Here is a 21,156-nt window from a genome sequence, read left to right as displayed (position 1 = left end):
CAACTTTGACCACGGCGTAAGTTTCTATTTAGAGTGGTTAATCATTGCATAAATGATTAACCATATGAAGCTATATGTTCCCTATTGTAATATTAGTACATGATCGACATTAGAATCAATAGAGTAAGGCTGTCAAGATTAATTAATTAAATTAAAGCTTTGATTTATATTGTGTTGCTTCTATTAAGCGTTTAATGAGTGTAATAAAAAACAATGTATATAATCCAAACCACTATGAGTGCCCGGAACTTTAAATATGTCATCATAATTTCCACACGACCATTGCAATAGGGCGCACATGAGAGCGGCGGTTGTGTGGATGCCGTAATCTGTGTGGCAGCAAACAGCAAAGAGTGTTTTATTTGTATTTTTTCTATTCATGTACACATGGTAAAACTGAAGTTTTAATGCTGATGATGTGCATTTATTAAAATAAAAGAATAAAGGTTGTGGCAAGCAGGAAAATATTTGTTTTTTTTCAACTATTTTTTCTAAAATACGCATTGAAGCTGTAAAGTGCGTTTTTATCCGATTACTCGATCGACCAAACAAACTTATCGATAAACCGCTCAATTACTAAAATAGTCGATAGCTGCAACTGTAGATAAGATTGACATTTTTATTTTCACAAAATCTGTTTTTTTGGCGTGTTATTTACAAATTCAGGGAATAATTCCCTGGACACGGGAGGAGTTTAGCAAAAAATAAAGGATTTAATGAGTGGTAGATAGTAGTTTTTGCTTTAATATAGTTTTTGTGTACTACTGACTTTGTTTTGCTCCAACAATTGTATATAATACAAGAGAATAGGGAACTCGTTTAAATATTGAGTTGATATTGTTCCAGTTCCACTCACGCATTTAAAAAAAAAAACTTTAAGACCAATGTCTTAGAAAAATATATCGCTCTTGAATCAACACTAGTAGTTAATTCAATGATCAATGTTTGTTACAAAACTAAATCCATCCATCCATTTTCTACCAAATATAAGTGTTTGTACATAGTATATTATTGGTACAAATGTTTAACCAACACGTGTACACATGTCTTTATTGTGCATATATTTGAACAGTGTTCATGTTGTGTACAAAGTGTATTTATAATATGTTGTGTAAAGGAAATGTCATATTTCTATGAAGCACAAGATCAGAATCTGATGTTTCCTGGTTTTACTACATCTTGTAATTGAGATTGTTTATAGGGTTAGGCGAAATAAGTGCTCAACTTCAGCCAAAACCCTTTCGGTCTGTAAAATTGTCAATTTTAATAAACTGTTTGTTAATTGATAAAATAAATAATAAGCTAACTAACTAAAACTTCCAATAGTACTCACGTTGAATAAATTAAGATAATTATAGACAATTTATGTAATTAGTATCGGCCGATGTCACCCATCGGCAGCATAAAACCCTGATCGGAACACACCTAATTTTGACCCAAAATTGGATCGGGTATTGATTATTTTTAATTTTCTAAATGTATTATATACTTTTTAATTATTGTTAACTATATGTCACAATCGGCATGCCAGGAAGTGAGCCAGTAGAAGTAAAAATGGTTGAATCCTACTTTTTATTTGCATTAAAATACAGTATAATACAACATTATGGCTTCTCCACTCCTCTGTTATTAAGCTCGTTCTAAGAGACAATATATGTAATTAATATCGGCCGATGTCACCCATCGGCAGCATAAAACCCTGATCGGAACACACCTAACTTTGACTCAAAATTGGATTGGGTATTACCGTATTTTTCGGACTATAAGTCGCAGTTTTTTTCATAGTTTGGCCGGAGGTGCGACTTATACTCAGGAGCGAGTTATGTGTGAAATTATTAACACATTACCGTAAAATATCAAATAATATTATTTAGCTCATTCACGTAAGAGACTAGAGTCTACTCTCTTATGTGAATGAGCTAAATAATGTTATTAATATAGTTATTTGAATGACTCTTACCATAATATGTTACGTTAACATACCAGGCACGTTCTCAGTTGGTTATTTATGCCTCATATAACGTACACTTATTCAACCTGTTGTTCACTATTCTTTATTTATTTTAAATTGCCTTTCAAATGTCTATTCTTGGTGTTGGCTTTTATCAAATACATTTCCCCAAAAAATGCGACTTATACTCCAGTGCGACTTATATATGTTTTTTTCTTTCTTTATTATGCATTTTCGGCCGGTGCGACTTACTTGCAGTAATTATTTTCAATTTTCTAAATGTATTATATACTTTTTAATTATTGTTAACTATATGTCACAATCGGCATGCCAGGAAGTGAGCCAGTAGAAGTAAAAATGGTTGAATCCTACTTTTGATTTGCATTAAAATACAGTATAATACAACATTAAAGGGGAACATTATCACCAGACCTATGTAAGCGTCAATATATACCTTGATGTTGCAGAAAAAAGACCATGTATTTTTTTTACCGATTTCCGAACTCTAAATGGGTGAATTTTGGCGAATTAAACGCCTTTCTAATATTCGCTCACATCGGGAAGCAATCCGCCATTTTCTCAAACACCGAGTCAAATTAGCTCTGTTATTTTCCATTTTTTCGACTGTTTTCCGTACCTTGGAGACATCATGCCTCGTCGGTGTGTTGTCGGAGGGTGTAACAACACGAACAGGGACGGATTCAAGTTGCACCAGTGGCCCAAAGATGCGAAAGTGGCAAGAAATTGGACGTTTGTTTCGCACACTTTACCGACGAAAGCTATGCTACGACAGAGATGGCAAGAATGTGTGGATATCCTGCGACACTCAAAGCAGATGCATTTCCATTGATAAAGTCAAAGAAATCTGCCGCCAGACCCCCATTGAATCTGCCGGAGTGTGTGAGCAATTCAGGGACAAAGGACCTCGGTAGCACGGCAAGCAATGGCGGCAGTTTGTTCCCACAGACGAGCGAGCTAAACCCCCTGGATGTCTTGGCTCACACCGTCCCTTATGCCACCGAAGATGATCAAGAGAAGAATATCGACCGTAGCTTCTCTGGCCTACTGACATGAGGGTATGTCTACAGAATATATTAATTGATGAAAATTGGGCTGTCTGCACTCTCAAAGTGCATGTTGTTGCCAAATGTATTTCATATGCTGTAAACCTAGTTCATAGTTGTTAGTTTCCTTTAATGCCAAACAAACACATACCAATCGTTGGTTAGAAGGCGATCGCCGAATTCATCCTCGCTTTCTCCCGTGTCGCTGGCTGTCGTGTCGTTTTCGTCGGTTTCGCTTGCATACGGTTCAAACCGATATGGCTCAATAGCTTCAGTTTCTTCTTCAATTTTGTTTTCGCTACCTGCCTCCACACTACAACCATCCGTTTCAATACATTCGTTATCTGTTGAATCACTTAAGCCGCTGAAATCCGAGTCTGAATCCGAGCTAATGTCGCTATAGCTTGCTGTTCTTTCCGTCATGTTTGTTTGTGTTGGCATCACTATGTGACGTCACAGGAAAATGGACAGGTGTTTATAACGATGGTTAAAATCAGGCACTTTGAAGCTTTTTTTAGGGATATTGCGTGATGGGTAAAATTTTGGAAAAAACTTCGAAAAATAAAATAAGCCCCTGGGAACTGATTTTTAATGGTTTTAACCATTCTGAAATTGTGATAATGTTCCCCTTTAAGGCTTCTCCACTCCTCTGTTACTAAGCTTGTTCTAAGAGTGCAGGTGTCTCCATGTGTTGACGTAATTTCAGAATTGATTTATCCAATTAACTTAGTTAAAAAAAATAAAAAAATAACATCCCTCAGTTGTGGTTCTTGTGCTGTGTTCATTGACATGGTGTCTTTAAGGCATGATTGAGTAGAGAAAGGCTTCTTGTCGGAGCCGTCCAAACACACACTGAGAGAGGCTCCTTTCATGAGCTATGCTAATCCGCGCTACACGTGACCGCCTTTCTGCGGCGGCGGCAAACTCGTGAGTTTCTTCTCTCCAAACGCCAGCTGATCCGCTCCTTTCTCGTCTCTCGTCGTGTTTCTGGATGGTCGACTTCATGTGTTGCGCGTCCTCATAGCGAATGACAGGAACATGATGTGACTGGAGGTGAAACGGCTCCTCCTCTACCGACTCTTCCGGATGGGTTCCTGCAGATCTGCCTTTACGGATACATTCCTCGCCCATGCTTGTTTCACTCCTCGGCCTGACGAGATGTGACATCCTAGAAATGCAGTATAAACATACATACCGTGGCATCCTTTTAGCAAAGATTACCAAAATCGTGACATTATTTCATCACTCATCTTTAAAATTGGTTCTATAAAACTTTGCAGAGTGGAGGGAGAAGCGAAGTGGATTGATTTGCAATGGAACTTTTCCCCACTGCGGCAATATGCAAATTAGCGATTAGCCTTGTAACCAGTTGGTTCGGAATTCTGTCCATTGCTGGGAAATGATTGTTGATTAGTTGTCGTGTCGAAACAAGTCAGACAATTTTGTGATTAATTGTTTTAACTTCCTGTTTTGTGGATCAAGGAAATGTAGTCAAAGCCGTAACGCTAATTGTATCCCACCAGAGTGTGGGATACAATGGAGTCTGCCATTGAGATTGTTTTTGTACAAAACCCTGGTGTTCAATCAAAATCAATCAATAAAAATGTACACTATATTGCCAAAAGTATTTGGCCACCCATCCAAATAATCAGAATCAGGTGTGCTAATCCCTTGGCCCGGCCACAGGTGTATAAAATCAAGCACTTAGGCATGGAGACTGTTTCTACAAACATTTGTGAAAGAATTGGACCGTTCTCAGGATCTCAGTGATTTCCAGCCTGGAACTTTCATGAGATGCCACCTGTGCAAAAAATCCAGTCGTGAAATTTCCTCGCTCCTAAATATTCCAAAGTCAACTGTCGGCTTTATTATAAGAAAATGGAAGAGTTCGGGAACAACAACAACTCAGCCGCGAAGTATACTGACAAAGAGGGGTTCAGCAGATGCTGAAGCGCAACGTGCAAAGACTTTCTGCACAGTCAGTTGCTACAGAGCTCCAAACTTCATGTTGACCCCAAACACACGTCAAAAGTGGTAAAGGAATGGTTAAATCAGGCTAGAATGAAGGTTTTAGAATGGCCTTCCCAAAGTCCTGACTTAAAGGGGAACATTATCACAATTTCAGAATGGTTAAAACCATTAAAAATCAGTTCCCAGTGGCTTATTTTATTTTTCGAAGTTTTTTTCAAAATTTTACCCATCCCTAAAAAAAGCTTCAAAGTGCCTGATTTTAACCATCGTTATATACACCCGTCCATTTTCCTGTGACGTCACATAGTGATGCCAATACAAACTAACATGGCGGATAGAACGGCAAGGAATAGCGACATTAGCTCGGATTCAGACTCGGATTTCAGCGGCTTAAGCGATTCAACAGATTACGCATGTATTGAAACGGATGGTTGTAGTGTGGAGGCAGGTAGCGAAAACAAAATTGAAGAATAAACTGAAGCTATTGAGCCATATCGGTTTGAACCGTATGCAAGCGAAAACGACAACAGCCAGCGACACGGGAGAAAGTGAGGACGAATTCGGCGATCGCCTTCTAACCAACGATTGGTATGTGTTTGTTTGGCATTAAAGGAAACTAACAACTATGAACTAGGTTTACAGCATATGAAATACATTTGGCAACAACATGCACTTTGAGAGTGCAGACAGCCCAGTTTTCATCAATTAATATATTCTGTAGACATACCCTCATCCGCTGTCTTTTCCTGAAAGCTGATCCGTCCAGTCCAGTTGGAAATGCATCTGCTTTGAGTGTCGCAGGATATCCACACATTCTTGCCATCTCTGTCGTAGCATAGCTTTCGTTGGTAAAGTGTGCGGAACAAACGTCCAATTTCTTGCCACTTTCGCATCTTTGGGCCACTGGTGCAACTTGAATCCGTCCCTGTTCGTGTTGTTACACCCTCCGACAACACACCGACGAGGCATGATGTCTCCAAGGTACGGAAAACAGTCGAAAAAACGGAAAATAACAGAGCTGATTTGACTCGGTGTTCGTAATGTGTTTGAGAAAATGGCGGATTGCTTCCCGATGTGACGTCCGAGAGCGAATAATAGAAAGGCGTTTAATTCGCCAAAATTCACCCATTTAGAGTTCGGAAATCGGTTAAAAAAATATATGGTCTTTTTTTCTGCAACATCAAGGTATATATTGACGCTTACATAGATCTGGTGATAATGTTCCCCTTTAAACGTGTGGACAATGCTGAAGAAAAAAGTCCATGTCAGAAAACCAACAAATTTAGCTGAACTGCACCAATTTTGTCAAGAGGAGTGGTCAGAAATTCAAGCTTGGATGGCTACCAAAAGCGCCTTATTGCAGTGAAACTTACCAAGGGACATGTAAGCAAATATGAACATTGCTGTATGTATACTTTTGACCCAGCAGATTTGCTCACATTTTCAGTAGACCCATAATAAATTCCTAAAAGAACCAAACATCATGAATGTTTTTGTGACCAACAAGTATGTGCTCCAATCACTCTATCACAAAAAATAAGAGTTGTAGAAATGATTGGAAACTCAAGACAGCCATGACATTATGGTCTTTACAAGTGTATGTAAACGTTTGACCACGACTGTATGTTCTGTATCACATGTGTGAGTCACTAATGACGCCATCCGCACTAACACACATGCACAGCAGTTAGCAGGTCTACGATAAAGATTCCCAGTGAGGAATATGTCATACTGAAAATATGAGTTCCTTAACAGTGCTTAGAGTCGAGACATGTTTTCAAGCTGGCTCATGTCACTTTTTCCTATATGTTCCAGAAGGCACGAGGATGTGAGAGAAGCTTCCTGCTCTTCTTTTAGAAAAATACAAGTCCCTTATTTGTCAAGATATTTACACACAATTTGGGTTTTTGCCAGAGTTGTCTCCTCTGACGTCTTCATGCCAATCCATGTCTCTGGCGTTGTTGATTTGATTGAATTATGGAATATGGAAAAGGACAAAAAAGAAGATTTTTTGGCAAAAAAAAAACAAAACCGGGAAAAGCTCACCCCTCTGTCTGATAGCTTTACTTAATGTTTAAATAAGTATGTCCACCTCGCTGTGATGTCACTATGTAGCCAGACTGCAAAACACCCCAGACAGAGGCCTGCGAAATGCATAAACACGAGTATTAAAATTTAAAATTTGTATTTCCCATATAACCTTTATTTAAAAAATAAATAAATAATGTTCGCTTTTTTTCCCAAGAAATATATTTTATTATTTATTATATTTATCTTGACAAATCTTTGACCACTCTCGACCCGAACTTTGAATTTTGCTCTAGAGCAGAGGTCTTTAACGGGGGTCCGTGACCCCAAGGGGTCCGCAGAGGTACTGAACTGGGATCGTTACATTTTTTACTTGTAATATGTTTTTATATTCCACCCGCAACTTTTCCACGAATGGAAATGTCTTTAAATACACATTAAAATGTATATGACATACTGTAGTGCAGTTTAGAAATGACAGTAAAATAAAAACATAAATGGATATAAATATAATTATGTTAGAATTTAAGATAGCTAACGATTAGTGCTCTCGTTTCACAATAGCTGTCATTTGCCAGTGAGCTATTAATGCTCTCGTTGCCAGCTAGCAATTAGCATGCTAGTTGCCAGCTAGCGATTAGCGGCACTATACTATAAAATAGTAACAATAATAATAGTGGATTAAATTTATATAGTGTTTTTCAAAGGGCTTTACAGAGAGAACTGAGAACCTATCATTCATTTAAACAGTAGCTATATGCACATTGACACATTTAATCGGATTAAAAGGCTAACCGGAATAAAAATGCCATTCAAAATAATTCTGACCGGATCACACAGATCGAGATCGAGACGGGTTGTTTACACCGATGGTCATTGGGATTGTTGCGCATGAAAACACATCTTCCAAAATCCAGGTTGAAATTATCCTTACTGCGCATGTCTTCGACGTCAGCTATACTGGAGGTTGAACTAAATGTAACAGTCTCCGAATAAAGCATTTATTATGCTGCTGTCTCCCCCCCATCCAACATGTACAGAAGCAGCGTTATATAGTGTTGAGTTTGTCGCTCTGGAAACGAGACTAGCAAAAACAAAAGTAGTGAGCAGAAGGGAAAATTACCGTGACAGTGTCCGATAAGCAGAAGTGCACAAAGCAATGTTTGTTTACAGCGAAAGTCACTGCTTTTTCAGCACCTTCAGTGAGCAAACTCGTTCAAAAGATGGCACCATAGCACAGGCAACAACGCATCTTTCCGTTTATGGTATGGAGCTGCGCATGTCAAAGTAAAGTGTTCCGATTTAAGGTGAGAATGCACGTCATAATCGGATAGTTTTTTTCAGGGTCCATGTACAAAGTAACATTCTAATCTGAATGATGATCAGATTAAATACATTTTTCCAATATACACGTGGCTGATGGTGGTGGTAAGCCACATTTGTAGCCGCAGCTGTCCAGGGGTAGACTGACAGAAACACGGCTGCCAATTTGCGCCTACAACCCCTTCCCATCGCCACCAAACATTCATTCACATTCCGGTCTCCCCTAAAGGGAGTGGGGGGGTCACCCACATCTGCGGTCCTCTCCAAGGTTTCTCATAGTCATTCACATTGACATCCCTCTGGGTTGTGAGTTTTTCCTTGCCCTTTTGTGGGCTCTGAACCGAGGATGTCGTCGTGGCTTGTGCAGCCCTTTGAGACACTTGTGATTTAGGGCTATATAAATAAACATTGATTGATTGATTGATTCGTACACCAGTGTGAGCGGCACTGGGAGGAATGTGGGTGAAGGGTCTTGCCAAAGGACACAACGGTCATGAATATGACGGCGGTAGCTGGATTTGAACAAGAACTCTCAAGTTGCTGAATGGCCACTCAAAAATTTGAGTCCGTGTCCAGGCGAGAGGTCAAGATCCGGGTAGGCAGCCAGGGAGCCAGAGGAAATTCGAGGAGACGAGACACACAACTCGAAACCAGGAAATGGGGGAACGCTGAGGGATGACGACACAGGACACAAGATGATAAGCACAGAGGAGGGGAAACACAGGGAGAGCGAATGCACATAGGGATAGAGCTAGAGGCGTGTAGGCTCACAGTACTGAGACAGGTAGCTATGTTCTGGCACTGGAACGCAGGACGCGCTGGCTTATGAAGGGAGTGGAGTCCTTATCAGCGTCAGTTGTGTTGCTATCAGATTGCCTGCAGCCCCGCGGAGGTGGGCGTGTCCAGAGGCACGCTCAAAGGACCCTATATCTACCTTTGTATTGCACAACGAAAAGGTACCTTTAGCACCAGTTTAATTTTTTAAAGTTAATGTACACAGAATATGTGAGTAGAGGGTCCGCGCTCCATTTCTCCACAGGTGTGGCTGTCATTGGCCTGGAACACGTTGAAGTACAGGCTGAGGGACAAACTGTATCTCCATATGTATGGAAAGAAATGACAATAGAGTCTACCTCACAACAAACTTCAAAAGTCTAACAGATTACTCTTCATTTACAATTGAAGTTAAAAAGTGGGTTTGGAGCAATCAAAGCTGCTCACACGGTCACTAAGGTGGCCATTATGTTTGACACATCAACTTAATGTGTATTATATTTATCCATGAGAGCATTTTTGTTGTAAATTGTGAGGTGTGTCTGTTAAAATCATGGTTGTTTTTACAAATGATGACAGATGTGAACAAAAGCATGTATTGTCTTTGTGTGACAATGTAAATGAGGTGTGGTTGTACTGTATATTAAGTATGTGTCCATGAAAGGGCATTTTACGACATTTCTTAATTTGATTACATGCATTTGAACAAGTCATAATTCTATTGCATGATTTTTGTATCCCTTTAATTTACTGTAGGTAGCCAGGGACTGCAGATGGAAATGAGCTATTTAGCTATAATCTGGTACAGAACATATCTGTCTTTGAGCTAAATGTTTCTGTGCATTGTCCCTTCAAATAAAGACTAAACTATTCTAATTCTATAAGCTGTTTGAACAAAGCAAAATGTGTGCAGGTATCATCAGCTGCATTTTGTAAGATTCATTTCAGCGTCCTAAGCTTCATACGTGCCACCCCCCACCCCTCCCCCGCGCTGTAAATCCATCATTCCCGGTACTTGATGAATCCCGAAAGCCGCAATCAACTTGCGCTCCGAGCTAACAAACACCTTCCCTGATTAGTTTTTATAATTTATTATTTGGTTTACATGGTTTTCTACACCAAAATTCATCTATTTAGTCTTCAACAACTTCTTCTTCTTCTCCAGATTTTGGCGCGCTCTACCTTCCACATTTTTCATCCGATTCAAACCGTTCCAAATTTAAACTGTTCAGCCTATTCGGGAATCACAGGCTTTCCCTTAACAAATTCCAAAAATTCCCAGAATTCCAGGTTTTCCGGGACATTTTTCCCATTCAAAATGAATTGGACATTTTTCAAACTTCCACCATTTCCACATTTTTCAACCAATTCAAACCATTACACCTTCAACACATTCCACCATTCTGAAAATTCACACTATTTTTTTTTCCAAGTTCAAAAACATTTCCGGATTTTCCATAATTCCTGGTTTTCCACAGCCCTATTTCCACCTTTTTTTTTCCCTGGGGACTACTCCTCCCACATTTTTCAACCAACAACCAAAACATTCCTCTTATATTAGGACAAAAAATAAAGTTGTTTTTCGAACTGTAAAAATTCCCCGGTTTTCCTGAAATCCAGGAATCTTGTAATACCATTCCTCAAATCAACATGTTACTACTTCAATATTTCTCGACAGATTTGAAAAATGTTAACACCAACCATTTCAACTCATTCAGACCATTACATTTTTGTTACCATTTACAATTTTTTTTAAAAATTTTTTAAATTCCCGATTTTCCCGAAATTCCCAATTTTTTGGAAATCCCCATTTAAATCAATGAGACGTTCTTCAAAGTTCCACAATCCCCACATTTTTCACCCGATTCAAACTGTTCCAACTTTGAACTGTTCAGCCTATTCGAGAATCGCAGGCTTTCCCTTAAAAAAATTCCAAGATTTCTTAGAATTCCAGGTTTTCCGGGACATTTTTCCCATTCAAAATGAATTGGCCATTTTTCAACCAATTTAAACCATTTCACCTTCAACACATTCCACCATTCTGGAATTTTAAACTTCCCTTTTTCCAAGTTCAAAAACATTTCAAGATTTTCCATAACTCCTGATTTTCCACAGCCCTATTTCCACCCTTTTTTTTTTTCCTGGCGACTACTCCTCCCACATTTTTCAACCCACTTCACCCGTTCCACCGTCAAAACATTGCTCTTAATTAGGACAAAAAAATTGTTTTTCCAGTTTTTTGAACTTCAAAAATTCCCATCCATCCATCCATCCATCTTCTTCCGCTTATCCGAGGTCGGGTCGCGGGGGCAGCAGCTTAAGCAGGGAAGCCCAGACTTCCCTCTCCCCAGCCACTTCGTCCAGCTCCTCCCGGGGGATCCCGAGGCGTTCCCAGGCCAGCCGGGAGAGATAGTCTTCCCAGCGTGTCCTGGGTCTTCCCCGGGGCCTCCTACCGGTCGGACGTGCCCTAAACACCTCCCGAGGGAGGCGATCGGGTGGCATCCTGACCAGATGCCCGAACCACCTCATCTGGCTCCTCTCGATGTGGAGGAGCAGCGGCTTTACTTTGAGCTCCCCCCGAATGACAGAGCTTCTCACCCTATCTCTAAGGGAGAGCCCCGCCACTCGGCGGAGGAAACTCATTTCGGCCGCTTGTACCCGTGATCTTGTCCTTTCGGTCATGACCCAAAGCTCATGACCATAGGTGAGGATGGGAACGTAGATCGACCGGTAAATCGAGAGCTTTGCCTTCCGGCTCAGCTCCTTCTTCACCACAACGGATCGATACAGCGTCCGCATTACTGAAGACGCCGCACCGATCCGCCTGTCGATCTCACGATCCACTCTTCCCCCACTCGTGAACAAGACTCCGAGGTACTTGAACTCCTCCACTTGGGGTAAGATCTCCTCCCCAACCCGGAGATGGCACTCCACCCTTTTCCGGGAGAGAACCATGGACTCGGACTTGGAGGTGCTGATTCCCATCCCAGTCGCTTCACACTCGGCTGCGAACCGATCCAGTGAGAGCTGAAGATCTTGGCCGGAGGAAGCCATCAGGACCACATCATCTGCAAATAGCAGTGACCTAATCCTGCAGCCACCAAACCAGATCCCCTCAACACCCTGACTGCGCCTAGAAATTCTGTCCATAAAGGTTATGAACAGAATCGGTGACAAAGGGCAGCCTTGGCGGAGTCCAACCCTCACTGGAAACGTGTCCGACTTACTGCCGGCAATGCGGACCAAGCTCTGACACTGATCATACAGGGAGCGAACTGCCACAATAAGACAGTCCGTTACCCCATACTCTCTGAGCACTCCCCACAGGACTTCCCGGGGTACACGGTCGAATGCCTTCTCCAAGTCCACAAAGCACATGTAGACTGGTTGGGCAAACTCCCATGCACCCTCAAGGACCGTGCCGAGAGTATAGAGCTGGTCCACAGTTCCACGACCAGGACGAAAACCACACTGTTCCTCCTGAATCCGAGGTTCGACTATCCGGCGTAGCCTCCTCTCCAGTACACCTGAATAGACCTTACCGGGAAGGCTGAGGAGTGTGATCCCACGATAGTTGGAACACACCCTACGGTTCCCCTTCTTAAAGAGAGGAACCACCACCCCGGTCTGCCAATCCAGAGGTACCTCCCCCGATGTCCACGCGATGTTGCAGAGTCTTGTCAACCAAGACAGCCCCACAACATCCAGAGCCTTAAGGAACTCCGGGCGGATCTCATCCACCCCCGGGGCCTTGCCACCGAGGAGCTTTTTAACTACCTCGGCAACCTCAGCCCCAGAAATAGGAGAGCCCACCACAGATTCCCCAGGCCCTGCTTCCTTATCAGAAGACGTGCTGGTAGGATTGAGGAGGTCTTCGAAGTATTCCCTCCACCGATCCACAACGTCCGCAGTCGAGGTAAGCAGAGCACCATCCCCACTATACACGGTGTTGACACTGCACCGCTTCCCCCTCCTGAGGCGGCGGATGGTGGTCCAGAATTGCTTCGAAGCCGTCCGGAAGTCTTTTTCCATGGCCTCCCCGAACTCCTCCCATGTCCGAGTTTTTGCCTCCGCGACCGCTGAAGCCGCACACCGCTTGGCCTGTCGGTACCTGTCTGCTGCCTCAGGAGTCCCATGAGCCAAAAGAACCCGATAGGACTCCTTCTTCAGCCTGACGGCATCCCTCACCGCCGGCGTCCACCAACGGGTTCTAGGATTACCGCCACGACAGGCACCAACTACCTTGCGGCCACAGCTCCAATCGGCCGCCTCGACAATAGAGGTATGGAACATTGTCCACTCGGACTCAATGTCCAGCACCCCCCTCGTGACATGTTCAAAGTTCTTCCGGAGGTGGGAATTGAAACTCTCTCTGACAGGAGACTCTGCCAGGCGTTCCCAGCAAACCCTCACAATGCGTTTGGGCCTGCCAGGTCTGTCCGGCATCCTCCCCCACCATCGCAGCCAACTCACCACCAGGTGGTGATCGGTAGAAAGCTCCGCCCCTCTCTTCACCCGAGTGTCCAAAACATGAGGCCGCAAATCCGATGACACAACTACAAAGTCGATCATGGAACTGCGGCCTAGGGTGTCCTGGTGCCAAGTGCACATATGGACACCCTTATGTTTGAACATGGTGTTTGTTATCGACAATCTGTGACGAGCACAAAAGTCCAATAACAGAACACCACTCGGGTTCAGATCCGGGCGGCCATTCTTACCAATCACACCTCTCCAGGTTTCACTGTCGCTGCCAACATGAGCGTTGAAGTCCCCCAGTAGAACAAGGGAATCACCCGGGGGAGCACTCTCCAGTACTCCCTCGAGTGAATCCAAAAAGGGTGGGTACTCTGAGCTGCTGTTTGGCGCGTAAACGCAAACAGTCAGGACCCGTTCCTCCACCCGAAGGCGGAGGGAAGCTACCCTCTCGTCCACCGGGTTGAACTCCAACGTGCAGGCTTTGAGCCGAGGGGCAACAAAAATTGCCACCCCAGCCCGTCGCCTCTCACTGCCGGCAACGCCAGAGTGGAAGAGAGTCCAGCCCCTCTCAAGAGAAGTGGTTCCAGAGCCCTTGCTGTGCGTCGAAGTGAGTCCGACTATATCTAGCCGGAACTTCTCCACCTCACGCACTAGCTCAGGCTCCTTCCCCCCCAGCGAAGTGACGTTCCACGTCCCAAGAGCCAGCTTATGTAGCCGAGGATCGGACCGCCAAGTGCCCTGCCCTCGGCTGCCGCCCAGCTCACACTGCACCCGACCTCTATGGCCCCTGCTATGGGTGGTGAGCCCATTGGAGGGGGGACCCATGTTGCCTCTTCGGGCTGTGCCCGGCCGGGCCCCATGGGGACAGGCCCGGCCACCAGGCGCTCGCCATCGTGCCCCACCTCCGGGCCTGGCTCCAGAGGGGGGCCCCGGTGACCCGCGTCCGGGCGAGGGAAATCTGGGTCCTTGGTCTGTGTTCTTCATCGAGGTCTTCGAGCTGCTCTTTGTCTGATCCCTCACCTAGGACCAGTTTGCCTTGGGAGACCCTACCAGGGGGCATAGAAACCCCCGGACAACATAGCTCCTAGGATCATTGGGACACGCAAACTCCTCTACCACGGTAAGGTGGCAGCTCAGAGAGAAAAATTCCCAGTTTTACCAAAATTCCAGGAATTCCATAATACCATTTCTCAATTCAACATTTTACTACTTCAACATTTCTCGACCCATTTGAAAAATTTAAACACCAACCATTTCAACTTATTCATACCATTAAAGTTTTTTAACCATTTAAAAAAAATCCCGCTTTTCCTGAAATTCCCAATTTTTGGAAATCCCCATTTAAATCAATGAGACATTCTTCAAAGTTCCACAATTCCCACATTTTTCACTCGATTCAAACTGTTCCAACTTTAAATCGCGGGCTTTCCCTTAACAAATTCCAAAAATTCCCAGATTTCCGAGAATTCCAGGTTTTCCGGGACATTTTTCCCATTCAAAATGAATTGGTCATTTTTCAAACAATTTAAACCATTTCACCTTCAACACATTGCACCATTTTGGAAATTTAAACTTCCCTTTTTCCAAGTTCAAAAAAATGTCAAGATTTTCCATAATTCCTGGTTTTCCACAGCCCTATTTCCACCCTTTTTTTTCCTGGCGACTACTCCTCCCACATTTTTCAACCCACTTCACCCGTTACACCGTCAAAACATTCCTCTTAATTAGGACAAAAAAACAGTTTTTCCAACTGGAAAAATTCCCGGTTTTCCTAAAATTTCAGGAATTCCCTAATACCATTTCTCAATTCAACATGTTGCTACTTCAACATTTCTCGACTGATTTTAAAAATTTCAACACCAACCATTTCAACTCATTCAGACCATTCAAGTTTTTCGGTAACACTTTAGTATGGGGAACATATTCTAAGTAACAAATACTTACTTTAGAGTTATTTGGACACTAGGGGAACATATAAAGGTTAGGGTTAGTAATAAGCAATAATTCTGAAGTTATTGAGGGAAGACTCTTAGTTAATGGCTTACTGGTTGTATAATAAGGCCATGCAAAATAAGGCATTAATAAGTACTTAATAATGACTAATTAAGAGCCAATATGTTACTAATTTGCATGTTAATAAGCAACTAATTAATGGTGAAAATGTGTTCCCTATACTAAAGTGTTACCAAAAATTCCCGCTTTTCCCGAAATTCCCCAATTTTTTTGGACATCCCCATTTAAATCAATGGGACATTCTTCAAAGTTCCACAATTCCCACATTTTTTCATCCGTTTCAAACTGTTCCAACTTCAAAATATTCAGCCTGTTCAGGAATTGTGCGCTCCACTCAACAATTCTAAAAAAAAAAAAAAAAATCCAGGACTTCAGTCTAACCTCAGCATTGGAGCATTCACACTACCTTCCTTCAGGAATTGCCTCATCTAGTTATTTTTTTTAATACATTTATTATTGAACATGAAATTCATGCAGCGGCGTCGCCACGTAACGCGGGAGCCGACTATTACGGGCTAATTACCTCATGTTAGATTATGTCATTTACTCGGAGATGATGAGGTGTTGAGAGCGGCCAACCTCTGTCAATTAACATGATGTATGAGTCGATGAGGGATATAGGAGGGATTTTTGCTGTAACTCGGTTAGTCACCAGGTAATAATTTGAAATTCCCTCGCCCGCTTTAATGACGGCGGCTATTAAAAGCGGCGTTTCTTACACGTGTAATTATTTCTTTATTGATTCGTCAGCATCCCTGGGAATGGTTTTGGCGTGAAATATACCCTCGGCTGTGATAACCTGTGTCATCTGCAATCATCAGCCAGGACGGAGGGAGGGTGGGGGTCCGTCTTCTTCTCAGTGCTGGTGTCCGTGCGGGTCACAGCGGCGTTCGGGCTGCTACGGAACATTCCCTCACACCGACACTTAGGCTTGTCACTGGCGCCCGAGCAGCCACTTGATCTCATGCGCGAGCTGTGACTGACTGATCTTTCTTGTTGTGTCTCCTCCAGGCTGCCTTGGCGAGGACAGCGGGAAGATGAGACCCCCCGGCCCTCTGCTCGTCCTGCTGTATGTCACACTGTCGACGTGTCTCAAGGTGGTCTCGAAGAGAGGCTCAGGTATTTACCTCTCCCGTCTCCATGACGACGCCTGCATCCTGTGCGTGCGCGTTCAGGGCCGGCGTTATTTAAGGCTCGGAGGCTGTGCCGGGTGGAAATAGTACATGTTGAAGCGGTGGCGCTGCGACACTCGGGCATGCATTCATCCTTTTTTTGTAAGACGTTCAAGGCCGGGAGTGCGGTCGATGGTTCAAATGGAACATTCTGTTCATGATGGTGGACAATTACCTGGTGCAGGTTATTGCGCCACTTGAAGTGAGGTTTTACTGTAGAGCAGTGAAAGCCAAATATTTTAAAAAGTATTTCCGTGAGAGCCGTATAATATTTTTTAACAATTAATACAACTAAATGCTTGCATTTTTAAGTAAGAATAAACATTTTTAGAGTATAATAAGTCTCTTATCTTACCATTAATGCGACTTCTGGTGCTGCATGGTTTTGCTGATGGCTTTGTAGTCTGGTTGATACGTGGTTATTTTCAACACTGTGATTACCAGCGGAATTATTCATTACTTATCGTGTTAGACTTAGACTTAGACTTCCCTTTTATTGTCATTCAAATTTGAACTTTACAGCACAGATTAGAATGAAATTTTGTTACATAAGCTCATGGTAGTGCAAATAAATAAATAAATATAAATATTATATAAATATATATATATATATAAAATAAATAAATATATATAAATAAATAAATATATATAAATAAATAAATAGATTACTGTACAGATAAATATATTGCACTTTTTCACATGCGTCCACGTTTATGGATGTATGTTATATTGTCTTTTTTATTCCAGCGAGTTAATCCATTTTGGGGGGAGTTGAGGGGATAATTTAATTATGATGCGTTCAAGAGTCGTACGGCTTGTGTCAGGTTTGGACGAAGGAAGGGACTCAGATGCGGAGATGTGATTCTAAATAAAGCTTTTATTTTGAAAAACTCTTTAAGCCTCCAGAGCAGAGTAAATTCAAATACTATGAAATCACAACAATAGATAGCGAAAAAATGTTCCAAAAGGGAAAAACCGAAAATCACTCCAAAAGTAGGAAATACAAAAATAAGGACAATTATAATTAGCACCGTATCTGTTATCAAAAATTTTAACAAAAAACGCTCCAACAGGAGGAAGAAAATAAAGACTATAAAACTTACTACTCTAATAAATGTAAACAAAAAATCACTCAAAAACTTTGAGGAAAGATCATTAGGGAAAAATTATAACTCACCACTGCGGTAGAAAAAAGACTGAATAACAAAAGTCGCTCTGAGGGAGGAGAAAAAGTTAATTCAAAATTAGAGCGTGGGATATTCTGGAAACAAGGACGTAGACGTGGGACAAGGCAAGGCATGAACATGAACATGGAACGCAGGACAGGCACGAAAGCTTGAGACAATCTGGCACAGAACAAGGGGAGGCGTGGGCTTATATGGAACATGAGGGTAATGGGAAACAGGTGGAAACAATCAAGGGTCAGGAATGACGTCAGACTGGTGACACAAGAGGAAGGACCCGTGATCTGAAACAAGAGGAGTTGCTTTTCAAAATAAAACATGTAAATCACAAGACAGAAAAAACCAAGACAAGACTTCCCTCACCGCGGTGTGACAGCTTGAGGGAAGAAGCTGTTACAGAACCTGGAGGTTCTGCTTCGGAGGCTGCGGAACCTCTTTCTAGAGTCCAGCAGTGAAAACAGTCCTTGGTGGGGGTTATTACTTATCGTGTTAAGCAGTGTCAGCTAAGATTTATCTGAGAGCCAGATGCAGTCATCAAAAGAGCCACATCTGGCTCTCGAGCCATAGGTTCCCTACCCCTGCTGTAGAGGGTGTTGCACTAATGTTCAGTTCAGTTTCAGTTTATTTGGAACATGCATACGATACAATGCAATTCATCACATATTTCCAGTTGTTTCATTACAGCACATCCGAAAAGGAGTAGGAAGAAGCAGAGCTTATTCAATCCTACCCCTTTTCATACCATAGCAATTTTATCCTATTTCCTATTAAGTAAGCAAACAAAGGCTCCTAATTAGTCTGCTGATGAATGCAGTAACATATTGTGTCATTTATCATTCTATTATTTCGTCAAAAATATTAAGGACAAGTGGTAGAAAATGAATTATTAATCTACTTGTTCATTTACTGTTCATATCTGCTTTCTTTCTCTTTTAATGTGTTCTGTCTACACTTCTGTTAAAATGTAATAATCACTTATTTTTCTGTTGTTTGGATGCTTTACATTAGTTTTGGATGATACCACAAATTTGGGTATCAATCCGATACCAAGTAGTTACAGGATCATACATTGGTCATATTCAAAGTCCTCATGTGTCCAGGGACATAATTCCTGAGTTCATAAACATAATATGAATTTTTTTTAAAACAAAAGAAGATGTTGTAAAGCCAAAAAATATTGACGTAATCATAGTAGTATCGACTAGATACACTATTGTACTTGGTATCATTACAGTGGATGTCAGGTGTAGATCCACCAATGGCGTTTGTTTACATTTTGACGCCGGTGAGCTACGGTGTGCAGTGAAGCATGTTTAGCTATTCCTCGTCCTGCAGTGAGAATGGTACTTGTAAGAAACTTACTTTATTTGTCGCCATGGAGGCGAGGATTAGTGATTTAGAAGTAGCTAAAACACTGCAGAGGGCGGATGGACTTTAGCCGCTAGCCATGTCTTAAAACACATCTACGCCTTTTCACACACACAAGTGAATGCAAGCATACTTGGTCAACAGCCGTACAGGTCACACTGAGGGTGGCCGTATAAACAACTTTAACACTGTTACAAATATGCGCCACACCGTGAACCCACACCAAACAAGAATGACAAACACATTTCGGGAGAACATCCGCACCGTAACACAACATAAACACAACAGAACAAATACCCAGAACCCCTTGCAGGACTAACTCTTCCAGGACGCTACAATATACACCCCCCGCTACCTCCCAACCCTGCCCGCCTCAACCTCCTCATGCTCATGTCCTAAATTCCAAGCTGCTGTTTTGAGGCAGGTTAAAAAAAATAATGCACTTTGTGACTTCAATAATAAATATGGCATTGCCATGTTGGCATTTTTTTCCATAACTTGAGTTGATTTATTTTGGAAAACCTTGTTACATTGTTTAATGCATCCAGCGGGGCATCACAACAAAATTAGGCATAATAATGTGTTAATTCCACGACTGTATATATCGGTATCGGTTGATATCGGAATCGGTAATTAAGAGTTGGACAATATCGGAATATCGGATATCGGCAAAAAAGCCATTATCGGACATCTCTAATCATAACAATTATGCACTCATGTCACATGAAAACTAAACATTATGGTCGTTCGCAAAGAAACATCCATAAATTAGCCGCACCATTTTATATGCCGCATGGTTCAAAGCGTTGGAAAAAAAAGAGACTTATAGTCTGGAAAATACAGTACATTGTTTGATGTCTGTGCTCATTCCATTATTTTACCCCGCATACTGACTGAAAGTTAAGTTTTGAAATATGTTGTCAACTCTTTTTTTTCCTAATCAGTGCGGATACATGTTATATATTATGTTTGCCAATGTAGCTTGCAACGACGTGGCGTCGTTGTTGTCGTACAGCAACAACCACCGAAGTCAAATTGTGTGTCACATTTCGCTTGACCCGCCTCAATCTGCAAAGAGTGACAGCTGGCAAATGATCCAATTCCACTGCGACTGGGTCGCCGAGGGTTAATGTGAAACTCATTTTACTTCTAAATGCCAGCAAATTGAGCATCAATTGTTGAACAAACGGAAAAGGTCAAGAGAGAAAATGAAGAGTGAGAACGCGGCAACTTTTCATGAGTGCGTGCGAGTAATTGGTCATTCAAGACACAGAAGACAAAGTTAAAAATCATTCACCAATCATTCAGTTGTTAACACAAGGTCTTTTAACTCTGAAGAAGGTATTACAAATGGACAAAAACCTCAGGTTCCTAAAAAAAATGCTGTAAAATACGTTGCACATTTCCACTTCGTTACGGAATAAACACACATAATATGACATATTATAGATGTTTTTTTATTAATTATTTTAAAGGGCCTTTTGGATTATTATTATTAGGTCCTGGGGTGGTCAGTAATTGGCAGCATCATTGATTTGTATGCATTATTATTTTTTACATTAGTGATTTAACACAAACACAACTCAACCCCCGAGATCCTATGCTGAAAAAAAAATCACATTTTAAGCAATTTTGATTTAACACTTTAAAGGATTGTATGTTTTCATAACTCCACTGTTTTGTTGATAAAAAAAAAAATGTAAAAAAAGATTTCCATAAAATACATTTTAGGGAGTATTTACTTAAAAAACTATTTCCATGCGGCTAGTTTTTAAACTAAAACCAAAGAATTACATCCAAAGTCCTAAAGACAAACAATATCCGCTTCC

The 21,156-nt window shown here is 41.8% G+C and overlaps 1 protein-coding gene across 2 annotated transcripts in view; it reads left to right on the top strand.

The window, feature by feature from the left end:
* Nucleotides 1-21,156, top strand: part of il1rapl1a (interleukin 1 receptor accessory protein-like 1a) — a 907,971-nt gene that overhangs the window by 327,904 nt on the left and 558,911 nt on the right. For both annotated transcript variants that reach the window (XM_072914508.1, XM_072914507.1), the window contains exon 4: nt 16,615-16,722. In XM_072914508.1, coding sequence (XP_072770609.1) covers nt 16,615-16,722 — 108 coding nt within the window. The remainder of the gene's footprint in view (nt 1-16,614; nt 16,723-21,156) is intronic.

Source organism: Nerophis lumbriciformis, linkage group LG13, assembly GCF_033978685.3.
Source record: "Nerophis lumbriciformis linkage group LG13, RoL_Nlum_v2.1, whole genome shotgun sequence".
In the NCBI taxonomy this organism is placed as follows: domain Eukaryota; kingdom Metazoa; phylum Chordata; class Actinopteri; order Syngnathiformes; family Syngnathidae; genus Nerophis; species Nerophis lumbriciformis.
This window is presented reverse-complemented; position numbering and strand designations above follow the sequence as displayed.